Source organism: Hibiscus syriacus, unplaced genomic scaffold (assembly GCF_006381635.1).
Source record: "Hibiscus syriacus cultivar Baekdansim isolate YM2019G1 unplaced genomic scaffold, ASM638163v2 tig00109936_pilon, whole genome shotgun sequence".
Taxonomy (NCBI): domain Eukaryota; kingdom Viridiplantae; phylum Streptophyta; class Magnoliopsida; order Malvales; family Malvaceae; genus Hibiscus; species Hibiscus syriacus.
This window is the reverse complement of record NW_024062533.1, coordinates 805753-822289: the sequence shown is the minus strand read 5'-3', so window position 1 is coordinate 822289 and position 16537 is coordinate 805753. Positions and strand designations below refer to the sequence as shown.

General features: G+C 33.0%; 2 protein-coding genes across 3 annotated transcripts; both read right to left on the bottom strand.

The window, feature by feature from the left end:
* Positions 1-10298: 10298 nt before the first annotated feature.
* Positions 10299-13918, bottom strand: LOC120210841 (squamosa promoter-binding-like protein 2). 2 transcript variants are annotated; one of them, XM_039209507.1, is made up of 5 exons: positions 12475-13918; positions 11542-12262; positions 11312-11448; positions 10965-11204; positions 10299-10792 (listed from the first exon to the last, which is right to left on the bottom strand). In XM_039209507.1, exons 2-5 carry the CDS (start codon positions 12240-12242, stop codon positions 10443-10445), a joined length of 1428 nt encoding a protein of 475 aa, XP_039065438.1. In that variant the 5' UTR covers positions 12243-12262; positions 12475-13918; the 3' UTR covers positions 10299-10442. The 2 variants fall into 2 exon arrangements, with proteins under 2 accessions (XP_039065438.1, XP_039065439.1); XM_039209508.1 differs by having other exon boundaries at positions 11542-12520; positions 13768-13918.
* A 922-nt stretch (positions 13919-14840) lies between these two features.
* Positions 14841-15359, bottom strand: LOC120210805. Its single transcript, XM_039209470.1, has one exon. The coding sequence runs from the start codon at positions 15357-15359 to the stop codon at positions 14841-14843; it is 519 nt and encodes a 172-aa protein (XP_039065401.1).
* Positions 15360-16537: the final 1178 nt, after the last annotated feature.

Sequence of the window (16537 nt, the reverse complement as noted above, 5' to 3'; positions counted from 1 at the left end):
TTAAAATGGACTTTTCAGGTACGTAACGTAGGCCATGGCTTATGGTTACGAAAGAAAGTGATAAAAAGGCCCAAATAAGTGTTTAAGGGTAATCAAACCAAGGATCAATTCATTCTGATGCCATCAATCTTGCCTTGCTTAACTTGGATATGCTTTGTTGTGGAATTTTCCATCATTTGGATCCCTCTAGACTGCCATATTTTGGATTCATTTCCAATTTCTCATATCTTCAGCATTTCTTGATCTTCTTGTTCGTACTTGATCAACCTTGTAACTTAAGGTTCAATAAGTCACCCATCTTGATTCAATTTTCCTTTTCCTTTTTTTTTTCTTTCTTTGTTGGATGAGTATAATACTTCAATTGCTTTGAGCACCTCCTTTTCCTTTTGCATTTTGGAGGTTTTCCATTATTCTTGATTGGATTAATCTTTAAGCACTCTGTATTTGACATACTTTGTAGTTCAAAACTTTCATGACTTCATGGAAACTTGTCTTCATAATAAAACTGTATTGACAATCTTTATTCTTGTGAGCCAATATCCTATACCTTGCTCCGCAATGTAGAGTGTGATCCTTGGTTAGGGTTGAATCAGAAGAAAAATTATTCAGGCTCAAATGGGGATAACAAAGGATATATATATATATATATATTAAAGGATAAATGAAACAATGCCATTCATCATCTCATACACATAAACCTTTGTAAAAAGAGGTATCTCCAGGGGGATGAATATTCAAGATTAATTTTACTTACATGAAAAATGTAATTAATGCATGATATATTTATTTCAATCAATCACTTTCCCCTTCTTCTTGAGTATGCCCTAATCACCCAAAATCATCTTCAATGAGTTGGTCCATGATACCTCATCTCGTCTCTTCTTGCAGTCAGATTCACGGATAATTGAAATTTTGGTTCTTTTGAGGTCTTTTGGTTTATGATGGTTTTGTATTTGGAAGGACAAATGTGTGACTTATAAAGTCATGTATATGGTGGAAGGTTGTATCATCAATCAATCGACTCTACTCGAGAAGGTAAACATCTAGAGTTTGTGTCTCAAAAACAGGTAGAGACATTTCTTCAGAGTCTCAGATAAATGTAGTATCAGGATTTGGTTTGAGTAATTGGCATTGGATGGGATATTGAAGATATAATTTTACCACTTGCCAATAGATATATAACTCTTGAAAAATTAAAAGAATATTTAATCTACTTGATACTCAATAATCTCAAGATTAAAATTTGATTCCTTGCTCATAAGCAACACATATTTATTTATTGCACAAAAAAAAAAGTGGAGGAAGGAAAAAAAACAAGTTCAAACAGGATGCTGAAAGTAGAAAAGTACTACAGTGGTAGATAACACTTCCACTTATTTATTTTATTATGCCTTATTACTCCTATAATGGTATGTAATAGGATCATGATTCTTTTCTTCATTTGCCACCCATTTCTTGATCATTTCTTGTGTCAAAACCCCCTTTGTCAACAAGCATCTCAATTTCTTTTAACAATGGCTTACAATCGCCGGTAGAATGCCCCTTTACCCCCAAGTGGAAATTACAAACACTATCTTGATCATAACTATGAGCAGAAAGGTTTGATGTCACTTTAGTTGGTCTTGGTGTGATGTATTGACCTTTAACCAAATGAGGATACAAGTCTGAAATGGACGTTTGGAATACTTCCTAAGTTTTTCTTGATCGCATGACTTTCTTTGGTCGATCCGAATAGTTACTTGCTCTTTTTCTTTTGTAATTACTAGGACTCTGGATGCAACATTCATTCACATGATCGACTTTTGCTTTTTGATCCCTCGGGCTCTTGGATGTGACTTTTGAGTTTTCCTCACTGATTACATTCTCAATTAAATTTCCACTTGTCACAAGATTCTCGAATTCCTTTGTCGGATTGGCCTGCATCAACTCGCAGAAAGGAGCGGGAAGGGAATCACGAAACATACGTGATATCTCTTCTTCTAACATGGGAGGTTGAACTTGTGCTGCCACTCCTCTCCATCTTAAGGCATATTCTTGAAATCTTTCATTGGTTTTCTTCTTTACTCTTCGAAGATCCATACATGTTGGAGCTAAGCCTTTAACATACCGATATTGTCTCAAAAATGCATCAGCTAGATCTACCCATCTCTTGATCTGTTCTTGGGTCAACTGATTGTACCAGACTACTGTTGGGCCAACAAGACTATCATGGAAAGAGTGAATTAATATATCATTAGAACTTAAATATCCTTCCATTTTTCTACAAAACATTCTCAAATGGATTAAAGGACAACTGGTGCCATCATATTTCTCAAAATCAGGCATTTGAATTCATGGGGAATAATCAAATCTGGAACCAAGCTAAGCTCTCTTGCTTCTAATTCTTTGTGGGAAGTATCAACACATTTCATATTTTTGATTGCTTCATCCATCTTCTTGAATCTTTCCTCATATTGCGAATAATGAACAAGGCTATTCTTTGGGTTCAATTGGGATGCCCCAGAGGGTTTTACCATTTTCGACTCTTCAATCTGACAGCATGGTTGCTCTTTATAAATTATCTCTTCTTTATCAGATGTCACATACTGAATAATTTGATTTGATCCATCTGGTACTGAATCTGATGTTTCTTTCCTTATATCCGGAGGTAACCCTGTCAATTGTTCTGGCCACTAGTCTTGTAATCCCTTATAAGATTATTCCATTGTTTTCATGATGACATTAAAGTAATATGAATGAAAGACCTTGGTTTTACTGTTACAAAACCTTTCATTAATTATTAACATGTTTTTATAATTAAAGTACATAACAGTAAAAAATGTAATGTAAATGCGAAAATGCATAAATTCCAAAAATAAAAATGCAAACTGTGCAATTCAAAGACAAACATAAAAGTATGAATGCAAAATGGAAATGCAAAGATGTAAAAAGTAAGAATAAGAATGTAAATGCATTTATGAAAATGTGTTACTCAAGAGTGATCATCTTAGAACAGATTTCATTGAACACAAAAGCTTCAGTACATCGAACAAAACTTTTACGTGTAGGGGACAACTTTTAGTCCTAACTTCAACAAAACTAAATTAGTCTCCATTCATGCTCAAAAAGTTGAGTCTTCAGTCTGTTTCATCTCCTTGTAAAATCAGCTAAATCTATCATTTAAGAACCATATTGCTTGTCTGGACTGCAACTTCTTCTATGACATTCTCTTTCATCTTCTGTGTCACTTCTCGAAGTTGCTCATTTTCCTTTGTAAGAGAACATTTGTGTTCAAAAAGTTTTTGGAGAAGATCTTCATGTATGTTGCAACTCTTTTTCAATTTAATGACCCTTGATATCCACTCTTCTGGGGTGTTCCCTATGTCAGTATTTTGAAAGGCTTGACTGACCTTCTGGAAATCTTCATGTATGGTTTCCATTTTAGTGCTCAATTTATCGTTTTCAATCTTCAAATGATGTATTTGAGCTTCAAACCTCAGCAAATCTTCTCTCTGGGCCCCTACTGATATTCTTACTTTTGAAGACTTTGGTATTAATCTATCAGGACCCTTGGTTACCAAATTAGGTCGATCATTTACCATAAATTGTAAGGTTCCATGATCCAAAAGACTTTGGACTTGACGTTTGAATGCAAGACAATTCTTGATGGTATGTCCTTGAGCTCCGGCATGATATTCACAATGAACATTGATGTCATACCAATTTGGATATGGAGGTTGGAACGGTTTATGTAATATGGAGCCATTCTCGTGCTTCAAGTAACTTTTCATACAACTCTTTATGATATAGGTATAGCATCAACATGAGAACCACCTTTTGTCTTGGATTGAACCTGAGTTTTAGTCATTGGGAGTAGACCAAACTTTGATGATTTCTGATCACATGATTTCTTCTCATCTCTGAGAGATTTTACAGTGGTCACCATTTCTTTGGTATCTCCATACGATTTGTGAATACGAATGATGACTGTCTGTAATTTCTCAAATTGGTTAAGAATCGAAATCCCTCGCGTATCTGAAACTGCAGAGTTAGGTTCATTGAGCTCTCTCTCTTTATGTGCTGGAATCTCTTTTCCTTTGGCCAAAACAGATATTCTATCCATCATTTTGGACATCTGCTCTCTTATTTCTCGTATCTCCTTTTGTTCTTCAATGGGCATATAATCTTTGGGTGCATAGCTCTTCTCTATCTTTAGAGTTCTCTCAGGATGTCTTTTCTTGGCCGCGTCATATTTTGTTCGATCATAAAACTTTTTGTCCATTTATGATTTCTTTCTAATTTGATGAACAGTCTTTTCAGTTAACACCTTTTGGTCATGATCATGCAATGCAAACAAAAGAAAATAATTTAAACTAATTAGAGCAAAAATAACATACATGGGAAGATAAGAAAAAAAAATAAAATGGTTAATACCAACTAATTGAAAGAAAAAATTTATTTATCATGGTATATAATAAATCCTAACCTCATGCTTTCTAGTTCCATGCTTTGTTTGGAAAAATTAACCTAATCGCATGATTTCTAGTTCGCATGCATTTATTCAGGGAGAAAAAATAATAATAAATTAAAAGCTAGAGCTTATTTCTCCTTTGTGTACACCTATAAACAGAGGTTCAGTACTGTCTTAGATTAGGTGAATTTCTAGGGTTTTTTATATGCAGAGTTTCAGTTCTAGGAGTAAAGGTACTCGAATTGTCCTTGTTGATGCCCCCTTGGGCTGTCAACCCTCAATCCTAGTCCATTACAGACTTAAACGGATCGAGTTCAATTCAAGGGGATACATTTCTCTATGACTAACACGGAGAATAAATTCTCACGAAGACATAGAGCATATGAATCCCGAAAGTTACTTGCTAGGTCTGACACGGAGAATAAATTCTCACGAAGACGTCGCTTTCACTCCCACTTAAAAGGGACAAGCTCAATTATAGAGCTTTATGTTATGCAATGCAAGTGTTGTGTGTGAAGAGAAATATTCAAACCTCTAACAGATAAATAAAATAATTAATACCTGAATAAAAACAATATTAATATAAAAATAATAAATAATAAAAATTTTAAAGAAAAGAATTAAAAATTAAATAAATGAATTTTTAATTTCTAATTAATAGAGACAATTTATAATTGATTTTAAAGTTTGACAGGTTCCCCAGCGGAGTCGCCAAGCTGTCGTAACCGTTTTTCGCCCGGGCACGAATTTATTTGTTTGGCGGGAAAAGTGATGTGAATAAATGGTTTTGAAAATAATTTGGGAGTCGCCATCGGCCTTTTGGGTTAGGTAGGTCGAATACCTAAAAATTATATATATATTTTTTAAAAGAGTTAAAAAAACATCAATTTAAAAAAATTGAACTGATCTGCATTTATAACCAAAAATTCGTTCTTTTAATAATAAAAGGGATTCGTGGTCGGTTACGTTTAGGGAAGGATTAGCACCCCTACAACGCCCAAAATTGGTACTTTTTAATTATAAATGTCTCTATTATTAAAATTTTAAAAATTCAAAAATATTTAATTTATAATTCTATTATTTCAAAATTATATAAAAAATATTTATTTATTTAAAAATATCCGAAAAGAACTTCTAGGTGCCTTGAGACAGCTCTTTTCTTTGATATTGATAAATATTAATTTAAATAATATTGTTTACTTTTTAATTTTAAAATATCAGAATAGGACATCCAGTTGTATTAAGACTGTCCTTTTCTTCGATATTAAAAATAAATATTTAAAAATACTATTTATTATATATTATGAATATAAAAAATATTTAACAATATAATAAAATACAAATACAAATACTACTAAAATAATATATTTAAAAACAATAAATAAATGAAAACATATAAAATAACTGACTAAATTACAATAAAAATAAAATTAAAAATCTAATTCATAATTAATCAAAATTATAGGGATTAAATATGTTATTCTTTATTTTATTTATTTGGTGACTAAAATAAAATTATCTAAAATTCGGATATTAGAATCAAATAAATTAAAAATATAAACTAGGGATTAAAATATTATTTATTAAAATTAATGGATTAAATCTGTAATTTATCCTAAATATATTATTTTAATATGAAGGACTAAAATAAAAGAAATTAAAATTCGAAGACTGAATTAAAAATATTATAAATTCAATTTAGTGACTAAAATGTAAAGTTTACAAGTTCGGAGGACTGCGGACTGGGTTTAACTATTTTATAATTACGCGCATAGTCCTTCCTGAAACGACGTCGTTCGGGAAGGACTATATATGGTCCAAACCGGCTGGCCCGAAGGGCCAGCCTTCATTTTTCATTTCACTCTCTCTCTCTAAACTGAGAGAGTTTTAAAACTCTCTGCCTTCTCTCTAGCTTCCCTCATCGGAGGGAAGCCGGTCACCGGTCGGCCACCGTGTGCCGCCGTGAATGTCACCGCCGGCCACCGCATCCGGTGGCCGGAAAAAATTATTTTTATATTAATAGATAGATCGGACCGTCCTAAGGACGGTCCCAGTGTTCTTTTCCCTTAAAAAGCTCCTAATCGGAGCGAATCTACAAAAATACCTTCGATGTTTCGAAGGTTCTGACGAGATCCGGTGGTCGAGGCTTCCTCGGTAAGTCTCTTCTTCCTTTTTCTTTTTCTTTTTTCTTCTGGTTCTTTGCTGCTGAGATCGTTGGTAATAGTTTGTATCTTCTCTGTTGTTTTTTTTTCTGTCTCTCTCTTTTTTTTTCTGTCTCTCTGTCCCGTTCTCTGTCTCTGTTTTCTTTTTCTTTTTTTTTTCAGGTTGGGGTGGTGGCTTTTATAGCCACCACCGTTGTAGCCGTCGGACCGGTCCGAAGAGGGGGTCTCGGTGAGTCACCGGACTACCAGTGGTGACTCACCCCGTAGCCGTGGCGTGGACGGCTGGCGTTGGAGCTTCTGGAGCGTTCGGTTGGGACGTGGCAGCGGCGGAGGCGGCGAGATAGCAACGGCGGCGCGTGTCCTAGGGTATCAGACCCTAGGGTTTCCATCTGGGGCAATCTGGACCGTTGGATCGTGCCAGATCCAACGGTTGTGATGAGGCGGCTGGTTTAGATTAGGGTTAGGAAACCCTAACTGGAAACCCAAATGTTTAGGGTTTCTGGTTTGATTGGACCGGTTCTGTTTGTTGTAACTGGGCCGGTCCAGTTGTAATTGGTCTGTAATTATTATTATATATATGTTAATATATACTTAATAATAATAATAATAATGATAATAATAATAATAATAGTAATAATAATAATAATAATAATAATAATAATAATAATAATAATAATAATATTAATAATAATAATATGGATAAAAAATTAATATCTTCACTTTAAATCCAATAATAGAAGCGAAAGATAAGCTTAAACCCAGAAGATGTGGGAAATTTGGTTTGAGAAATGCCTCATGATGTGACAACCTTAAATATTTGATGTTTTGTCCTAATTCCAACCCATATTATAATCACTAAAACCCCCATATATAATTATGGATAGAGTTTTGTTTGAAGTAGATTTTGGTTGAGAAATATGAATCCATGATGAAGAACAAAGTCATAGCAAGAAAGAAATTGGACTATCACCATAAATCTTAACAATTATGATCCAATATAATTTGATTTTTCTTTTAAAAAATAGAATTAGGGTAAACTACTCTATTAGTCACCAATTTTTTGTGTTTTTATTTTCTTGTCCAATTATTTTTAATAAAATCGTCATTGTTCGGACATCGATAATTGAAAAATTAGCAGCCGTGTTGGCGTGATTTTCTTTATTTTCATGATTTTTATATTATTTTATATCAAATTTTAAATAATTTTATCTGAATTATAAAGAGATAATGTATAAAAAAAATTAAGAATGCAAAATATGGTACTCGAAACCAATATGCATTGCAAAAGTATAGTTAGTCACAAAGCTAAGCCAAATACATGTTATTGTTAACATTTCACCATCTCGAGAGGGGAAGTTGAAACCTAAAATTTTATAGTAGTCGAGGTAATTATAAGTTAATGTCTGTTTAGAACTTTCTTCACTGATTGATAACACACATTCTATAATTATAATTGTTTGAATCTAAGATCTCTAAAGAAAATAATATTCTCTTCCCGATTACGCATTTTATTTTTCTTTTATTTTTGTATGATTAGTTTAAATATAAATTTTAGTGAAATGTTGACATATTTGACTTTGTTTGGTGGTCAAGTGCAAGATTTTTTTTAAAGGATTTTGGTTCTAATCTCATGTTATCATCTTAATGGTTCGAATTAAAGTATTATAAAAAATTTATATAGATTGTTGATTAAAAAGAAGAAAAACAACATGAAAACATTTTAAAAAATAATATGAAAAAAATTCATGTGATTATTACCGTTAATTTTTTAAGTATTGATGATTAAAATAATATATATATATATAACATTAATAATAGTTTAATAATCAAAGTAAAAAGAATATAATATATTAATAACTAATGATGTAATTTAAAGAATATATTCCCCGCACCACCTCATTTATTTATAGTTAAACTACATATTTAATACTTAAATTATTGGTTTTGATTCATTTTAATATTTAAATTTTAAAAAATATACCTAATATTTAGTTTTTGTTTTATTTTAGTACCCGTCATTAAAAACTTAATGCGCACTACAAGAATTAAGATTTTTAGTGACCATTTTATTACGACACTAAAGAATTTCATCACATTAAGTATGCTATTTATGACGAAAATTATTTTTGTCACTTTTGAAATGAGTAATTGTGACTTATTTTTATTTGATCAATCTTTCGATAATAATTGTGACAACTTTGAAGTTCATCGCATGTAATTCGTCACTAATAGTATTTTATTGGAACCAAATCAAGTTGTCATTATCAATTAGTCACAAATAGAATGATCAAATTGGCTCCAACTTATTTTTCCCTGAAAAAATTATAATAGTGATAATATATTAAGTAGTCACTATTATGATTCATATTTGTAAAAAAATATTTTGTCACTAGTCGTAGTTGGTGATTTGTGACAAAAAATTGTTTTTGTCATTAGTCTTAATTGGTGATTTTGTGACGATAATTATTTTTGTCACTATTAAAGTGAATAGTTATGTCCTACTTCTATTTGGTCCCTAATAATAGAAAATGATGTAATAGTTATAACATATTATGTGATCACTATTATTGTTCATAATCGTGACAATAATATTTTTTCACTTATAAATTTATCATTTTATAATGGTATACATGTGATAATCTTAAATTACGTCATAAGTATCACTACAAGAGTAAATGTTTTTATTGACAAATTGATAGTGACTTTTAATAATTTTGTCACAAATATTAAACTTTTAGTGGCAATTTTTTACAACATTTTTAATAAAAATAATTGTGATGTATTTTTATTTCGCCACTGTTATAGTAATAACTATTTTGATTATATTTTTCTCACAATTAAATTCTCACTATAAGTATATAATTGTGGCACAAATTTCACCATCACAAATTTTTTGACACTATTAGAATATGCAAATTGACGTCAATTATTTTCTTGGCGAGAAATAACATGATAGTGACGACATATGAAATTATCACTGTTATTTGATATTTATTGTGACAATAAAGTTACTTGTCACTTAAAATATTACTTTTTGTTGTGATAAATATTGACACGAATAATAATTAAAATTATTGTTAAGATAAAATAGTTTGTAAAAAGACAAAATTTTGTTATTAGTCTCTATACTATGTGTAAATTGTGGTCTTAGTTATTATGCTCTAATTTGATCAATTTTAGTTTATACACATTTTAAAATTTTAAATTTCAACAACAATTAAAATTGTACAATGATTATATGACTAATAAAATTACCTTAACCTTTTATGTATTGTTTTATATTATTATAATTTTTTTATTAACAAAAAATAAATGATCGACGATACTATAGGCTTTGAAATTGTCATTTAATCTTTAAATAAGACTAGTTTTTTTTCTTAAACAAATTTGATTAGTTTTATATGTAATTTTTATCTTTATTGAGATGTATGAAATTTTGTAAATACTAATTATTATTATTTTATTTTTTAATTTTAGACTTTCACCAAAATGGTTAATACATTGCCAAATAATTTGTTTTGTTTTTTAAATCTTAATATGTATATGATTGTAGCCATATTTTTATCTCGATTCGAACTCGAACATTGTATTTCGTGATTTTTTTTTCAATCAAGATATTTAACTTAAATCATGCCCGTCCCCTACTCCAAAATGACATTAGAGCAATTCGTGCTTGCACGCAATAATTAGAGTGATTTTGACTTGATAAAAATAAAATAGAATCAAGAATTCCAAAATATGGGGGTAGCATGTCCTACACCAGTAAAAAACCTTTTCTTCTACATGTGAACCTTACCTAGTTGAAAATTGAGGTTTGAAATCTGTGGCAGTTAATTAATATGATCGGAATAAAAGCCATCATATGGAGCCCTAACGAGTTGGAACTCTTGAAAATGGTTGTCGCCATCGCCTTGCAAGTTTGTCTGCACTAAGGGTTGAGCCGTCCTTCGTTGTTCCATCTGCCAGTTTTCAGATAAGGCACGTGGGAAAGAGAAACTCTGTGAAATCGCATTTGTTGTAGGCTGAGACACGCTGGTACCATTAACATGCATGGGGTAGGAAAGTGAACCGTGTTTCGGCGCCTCACAGGAAGTCCAGCGCTCATTTGACAGAAGAGAGAGAGCATGATGAAGATCTTGCGTCGTACCCATGTTCGATGCAGTTGTGGATTCTTCTATACCTACCAAGAGTTCACAAAACTTGTATAAGCCTGTAAATCAGTTGAATTATGAGAGGATATCATTTTAACATATGCATGCAGCATCATGATCTCGAGGGCATGCTGTTACATTACTAGGTTCATTTAAAAGCAATTTTAAATCTTCTTTCCTGGTAAGAGAAACAAAACAAACCTTGGTTGAGAGCCTCGGCGATGCCGGTGGAATCATGACATCGTGTTGCCATAGAATTCAGTGGCTGATTGCCTGGCAGTTGCAGCTGCACATTGACATTTCTGGCTTTCATAGATGCATAACCTTTCAATTGAGAGGACCGGGAGTCGAATGTTCCTTCCCACGTAAAATTTTCATTCCTTCTAGCATTATGAATAAATGGCACTTTATTCCAGGCAAAACTCATCAGTTGTTTCCCATCTGCACAGGCAGCGACACAACTTAAGTCATACGCTATAATCGGCATAATTATTTCCAGCCAAATTATCTAATAAAAAACGAATCAGATTTGAACATGAAACATGTACCATATTCTGCAGATAATGGCCCGGCAGCACTGAAGTGGACTGCTTCTGTCTGTGGTTTGCGGCGCCTTGCATTGTGGTCAGAAAGACGCCGGCGGCAGCTTCGCCTCTTTTCATCAAACTCCGACAGGCCATGGAACCTTTGACATCATGAATACTAATTATGATTTCAAATTCATAATGAGACAAGTTCAGGAATAAAGAATCAAATCACTACTATCAACAAAATTTACCTGCTACACTGCTGGCAGAACCGACGTTCCAGACCACCTATAATGACCTTAGGGCTCTTTGAATGACTTTCACAGACTCGGTGTTTCCGATGGTAATCCTTAGCTGAAGAAAGGTTGAGGTTACAGCCTTCAACTTGGCAACAAAGAAGATGTGTACGCTGACAATGGAGTTTGGATCTCTTTGCTGGGGTAGGAGATGGTGTGTGTTTTGTAGAATATGATGAAGGCTTCGCATTGCTTCCTGAAAAATCGTCTTCGAAGTATGTTTGCTTACCGAGCTTTAAACTGAGTAATGGCTCACCAGAGCCAACAGGAGCCTCAAATACTGGGGAGGTGCCAGAGTGCTCAACCTTGGACACCTTTTTCTTTTTGCTAACATTATCTGGGATAGCTTCAAAAGCCTCCAAACTAAATCGGGTTGCTTTTACCTCTCCCAAAGATGAAGAATTAATGGATGCCGATTTCAAACTTTTTGATGAAGCAAGGTCCAAATCCGAGCCAGAAACACCACTACCTCCAGCAGCACCACCAGAAGAATAGAGAGATCCAGAATCCATTCCTTCCTCTCCATCGATATCCCACTCTACCGGTATTAGCTTCCTTGGAAGTTCAGTCGGTGTCGCATTTAACATCATTAGGTTTTCCCATTCCCATTGCAACGGGGTTTTAGTGTTCCACTCCATCAGAGACATAGAACTCATATAATAATTCGAACAATATCCTTCACATAAAAGCAAAGCAATTCTTCACCAAATTCTGAAATATAACCTAGAGGCTTGTTCAATTCATAAAGGAATTAAAAAGAAAAGAATTTCAATCATGCTAAATTCAATAACCTTATATATAAAGCAGACTATATGTATATAGATATATCATACATAGCACGTAAAACAACAGAAAAGCAAATCCCGGCATACTGAGTTCAAAACGTACCTGTAAATCTCACAGCATCAAAGCCAATCCTCTCTGTTTCTCAAATCTAGAGTGTTACAAAGTAGAAATTTGTTAAATCCCCTAAACAAAACAATCACTACTGGAATAGCAGAGAGGTTCAACTAAACAAACAATCATTCCTCAAGCAGAGCAAATCTTCGACCCAGATATCGATCTCGATCGTTCAGAAGCATACTAGACAACTTAAGCAAAGACAAAAAGAAAAAGGTCATATATTAGACATTGGAATATGAATAAGAATATTAGTACAGCTTTTCTTCTCCTACATTATTGCTAACACAAACACGTAGACACCATAATGCAGACCGGTCTCTCAATACGACTCTTGTAAATAAGTTGGATGGCATCACATCAACCCAGAGTAAAAACATACTACTGAACTGATCCATAAACCTCCAACATCCAACATCCGCAGTAAATCCAACTACCAAAATTCAGGGAAGAATTTACCTTGTCTATCAACCCCCCAAAATCCCAGAAATATCACGTTTTAACCGAGTGAGCTACTCGAAAACAGCTTGAACGCCTTCCATAATTCGCATTGAATTATCTGGGCAATCTTTACAAAGTAAGTCCCGGAATGAGACCCACAACAACCTATCAACTACTGGACAAAGCAAAATTCAATGAAACCCTAATCTGCCATAAATTCAAACACCTCACAGCTACCACAACCACCCTTTTTTATTTGCTTAACCCCACAGTGAAACATTAGAACCAAATAACAAATACCATACACGTATTTTTTAGAATGAATTTTCGGAAAGTATTTGTGGTCTTCTTTGTATATAATTAATCATATCGTTATTCCTTTTAAAGACTTGATAAATTCCACTCAGATTTCATTCCAGAAATATAAGGTGAGAATAAAAGAAACCTATCAAGTTTTAACCCCCAAAAAAAGTTACTCCTTTTCTTCCATTTCCCCAGAAAACAAGAAAAGGGAAGGAACAATAACGAAGCAAGAGTGGGAAAAACTTTAAAAATCCACCCTTTTTTCTCTCTAAAGTTAATACAAGCTCACATAAAAGTAGAACATATGAAGAAAATGATGTTTCAATCTCAGCCGCAAAAGCAAAAGCAAAAACAATTTCCCTGTTTTTGGAAACTCCAGCACCTCATTATTGCTCTCTTTATTAATCAAAAAAGAAATATCTATTTCATCTTTCCTTCTTTTGTTTAACGGCGTTTTAGTTAAAACAAAGTGCAAAAAATATATATATGGAAAAAAAGGGAAATCGAACAACTTTGTGGTGAGATTGAGTTGCTTACCGATGGAGGTCGAAAGGGAAGGAGGAAAATTAAAGATGCTGAAAAGGAAAGGAGAAATAGCACAGCTCACACAGCTGAATCTGAGTCTAAGACCGAGTCAGAGACTTTCAGAGACTATAAATGGAGGGGACAAACACCGAAAGAGGAGAGAGTGGGGGCAAAACAAATGAAAAGCATGGTCTTTTGAACGCAATAACTCCCATTTTATCTTTTTTATTTTATTGTATAATCCTGTTAATGCGTTTATTATTATTATTATTTTGGATAAGTAAGCTTTAATTATCCGATAAGAAGTTCAATAATTAACAACCATCCCAAAAGAGAGAAAAAGTCCCTGTTTACAAAAAAAAATAATGATTAGTCAAGATTTTAAGGTGCGTTTGGTTCACGGAATGTAAGATTATCAGTGGGAATAAAAGATTATCAGTGGGAATAAAAGATTACCAGTGGAAATAAAAGATTACCAGGGAATAGGATTACTGGGAATGTTATATTTTGTATTTGGTTGGTTTAGTAGGAATGTAAGATTACCGTGTTTGGTTAAAGGAATAAAAGATTATTGGAATGTATATTTGACCAAATTGTCCTTATTATATATTTGTATAATATTACAAATTGTAAAATATTTATATATATATTTTTAAAAAATAAATTCATAATATTTATATAATTTTTTTACAAAATTAAAAATATAAAAAAGGTTTAATGAAAGGGTAAAAAAAATTTTAACCCCTGAACTTCATATAAAATTTTAATTATAGACTTTTTTTTGTAAATCTAAATTAATTTAAGGATAAATTTGTAATTTAACATTCGTAGAATTTTTATTATTCAATGACAGAAGAATGATATTTTTGAAAAAAAATAAAAAATTTAAGGGCATTTTAGTCCAAAACACCGGTAATGTTACAATACCTAAGGGAATGGAGGTAATGACATTCCCGATAATATATCTCAAAAAATATACTATTGGTAATAAAACATTACTGGGAATGAGATTCCCGGCCAACGAAACATGAGAATGTGGGATTCCCATCCCATGGGAATCCCACAATCCTTGAACCAAACACCCCCTAAAGGCTACAAAGACTAGAATTTACATGATCAATTCTATTAATGTCTTTATCGTTAAGCTGAATACGAACAAATTCCTTGATAGACTTGAGAATTTGATATGTTGTTCTTGATCCACCTTTGAAAATCCTTCTATTTCTTTCCTCCCAAATTAAGTAGTTAAAAGCGTTCCAAGCAATTCTTAGGATAATGGAAATTAAGGATTTACCCTTCCATTTTTTAGCAGAACATTCAATTCTTGAATTCCATGTCCTGTGAGTATCTCGCAAGTTGGTAAGAATCATGATAGAGTTCCAGATATAAGAAGCATAGGCACAGTCAAAAAACAAGTGGTTTCTGGATTCTGGTTCCTCATTGCAAAGGATACAAAGCTGGTCAGTAGAGATTCTCATTCTGAAAAGTCTATCACGAGTAGGAAGACGATCAAGAATAATCATCCAAGAAATCATACTTTGTTTTGGGATGTGAAGAGGAAACCTGAGCAATTTCTGCCAAAGAACCTTATCTCTATGCTCCATTAATTCTTCCCAAATAGCAGTGGTTTTAGTGATTCCAGCAGAGATAATTGGAAGAGCCTCAATTCTAAGTTTGAGAAGCTTTCTAATGCTCCAGCTAAAAGAAGAACTAACATTTATGTCACTTAATTCACTATTTTTAATAACATAACAGTGAATTCAAGCAACCCACAGAGAACCATTTCTCGCAAGAAGTTTACGAATAAGTTGAATTATACAAGCCTTGTTCCATGAATTAAGATCTTTCAAACCAAGGCCTCCATCAGATTTGGGGCAGCATAATCTGTTCCAACTGATCCTAGCTCATTTGGCAGCTTTATCGGATCCTTTCTAAAGGAAGCGAGAGCAAAGCTGCTAAAGACGATTGATAACCTTCTGGGGAAGGATGAACTGTTGAAACCATAAATTAGCAAAACTATAGAGGACAGTTTTAATAAGCTCAAGACGTCCAACATAGCTTAATAATTTTCCATACCAATGATGAAGTCTAGCTTTGAAGTTGTCAAAAATAGGAATACAATCTGATTCAGAAAGCTTTCTAGTGACCAAAGGGACACCAAGGTATCTAACTGGCAGAAATCCTTGTTTATCCCAGTGGCAGTTTTGATAGAATCAAGAGTTCCAGCAGAAATTCCAGCAGCATAGAATTCAGTCTTATTGACATTAAGGTTAAGACCAGACAAGGTATAGAAATGGTTAAGAACGCTGGTAACACTAATAATAGACTCAAGATTACCTTTGCAAAATATTAAAAGATCATCAGCAAAAGAGAGATGAGTGATTCCTAGCTTCTTGTGTTTTGGATGATATCCAAAATACCTCTAACAGTAGCAAGGTTGAGGATTTTAGAGAGTATGTTCATAGCCAAGACAAAAAGAATTGGAGATAAAGGGTCTCATTGCCTAATACATCTCCGACCTTTAAAAAATCCTATTAGAGATCCATTAAATGATATGGAGTATCTAGCTTCTCTGTAACAAGCTTCAATCCATCCTAAGAAGGTGGGAGGCAGCCCTATGGCAACAAGAGTAGATGAAATGAAATCCCAGTTGAGAGAATCAAAGGCTTTTTGTAAGTCAATTTTAACAGCAGACCTTGGAGAAATGGTTTTCCTACCATAGCCTTTTACCAATTCTTGTGCAAGAAGGGTGTTGTCAATTATAGATCTACCTTTCACAAAA

Coding starts and splice junctions, on each gene's coding strand:
- LOC120210841 (XM_039209507.1), bottom strand. CDS start 12,242: ATGAGTTCTATGTCTCTGATGGAGTGGAACACTAAAACCCCGTTGCAA. Junction 11,449..11,541: donor TTCTGCCAGCAGTGTAGCAG/GTAAATTTTGTT, acceptor ATGATGTCAAAG/GTTCCATGGCCTGTCGGAGT. Junction 10,793..10,964: donor CGCCGAGGCTCTCAACCAAG/GTTTGTTTTGTT, acceptor AACTCTTGGTAG/GTATAGAAGAATCCACAACT.
- LOC120210805 (XM_039209470.1), bottom strand. CDS start 15,359: ATGGAGCATAGAGATAAGGTTCTTTGGCAGAAATTGCTCAGGTTTCCT.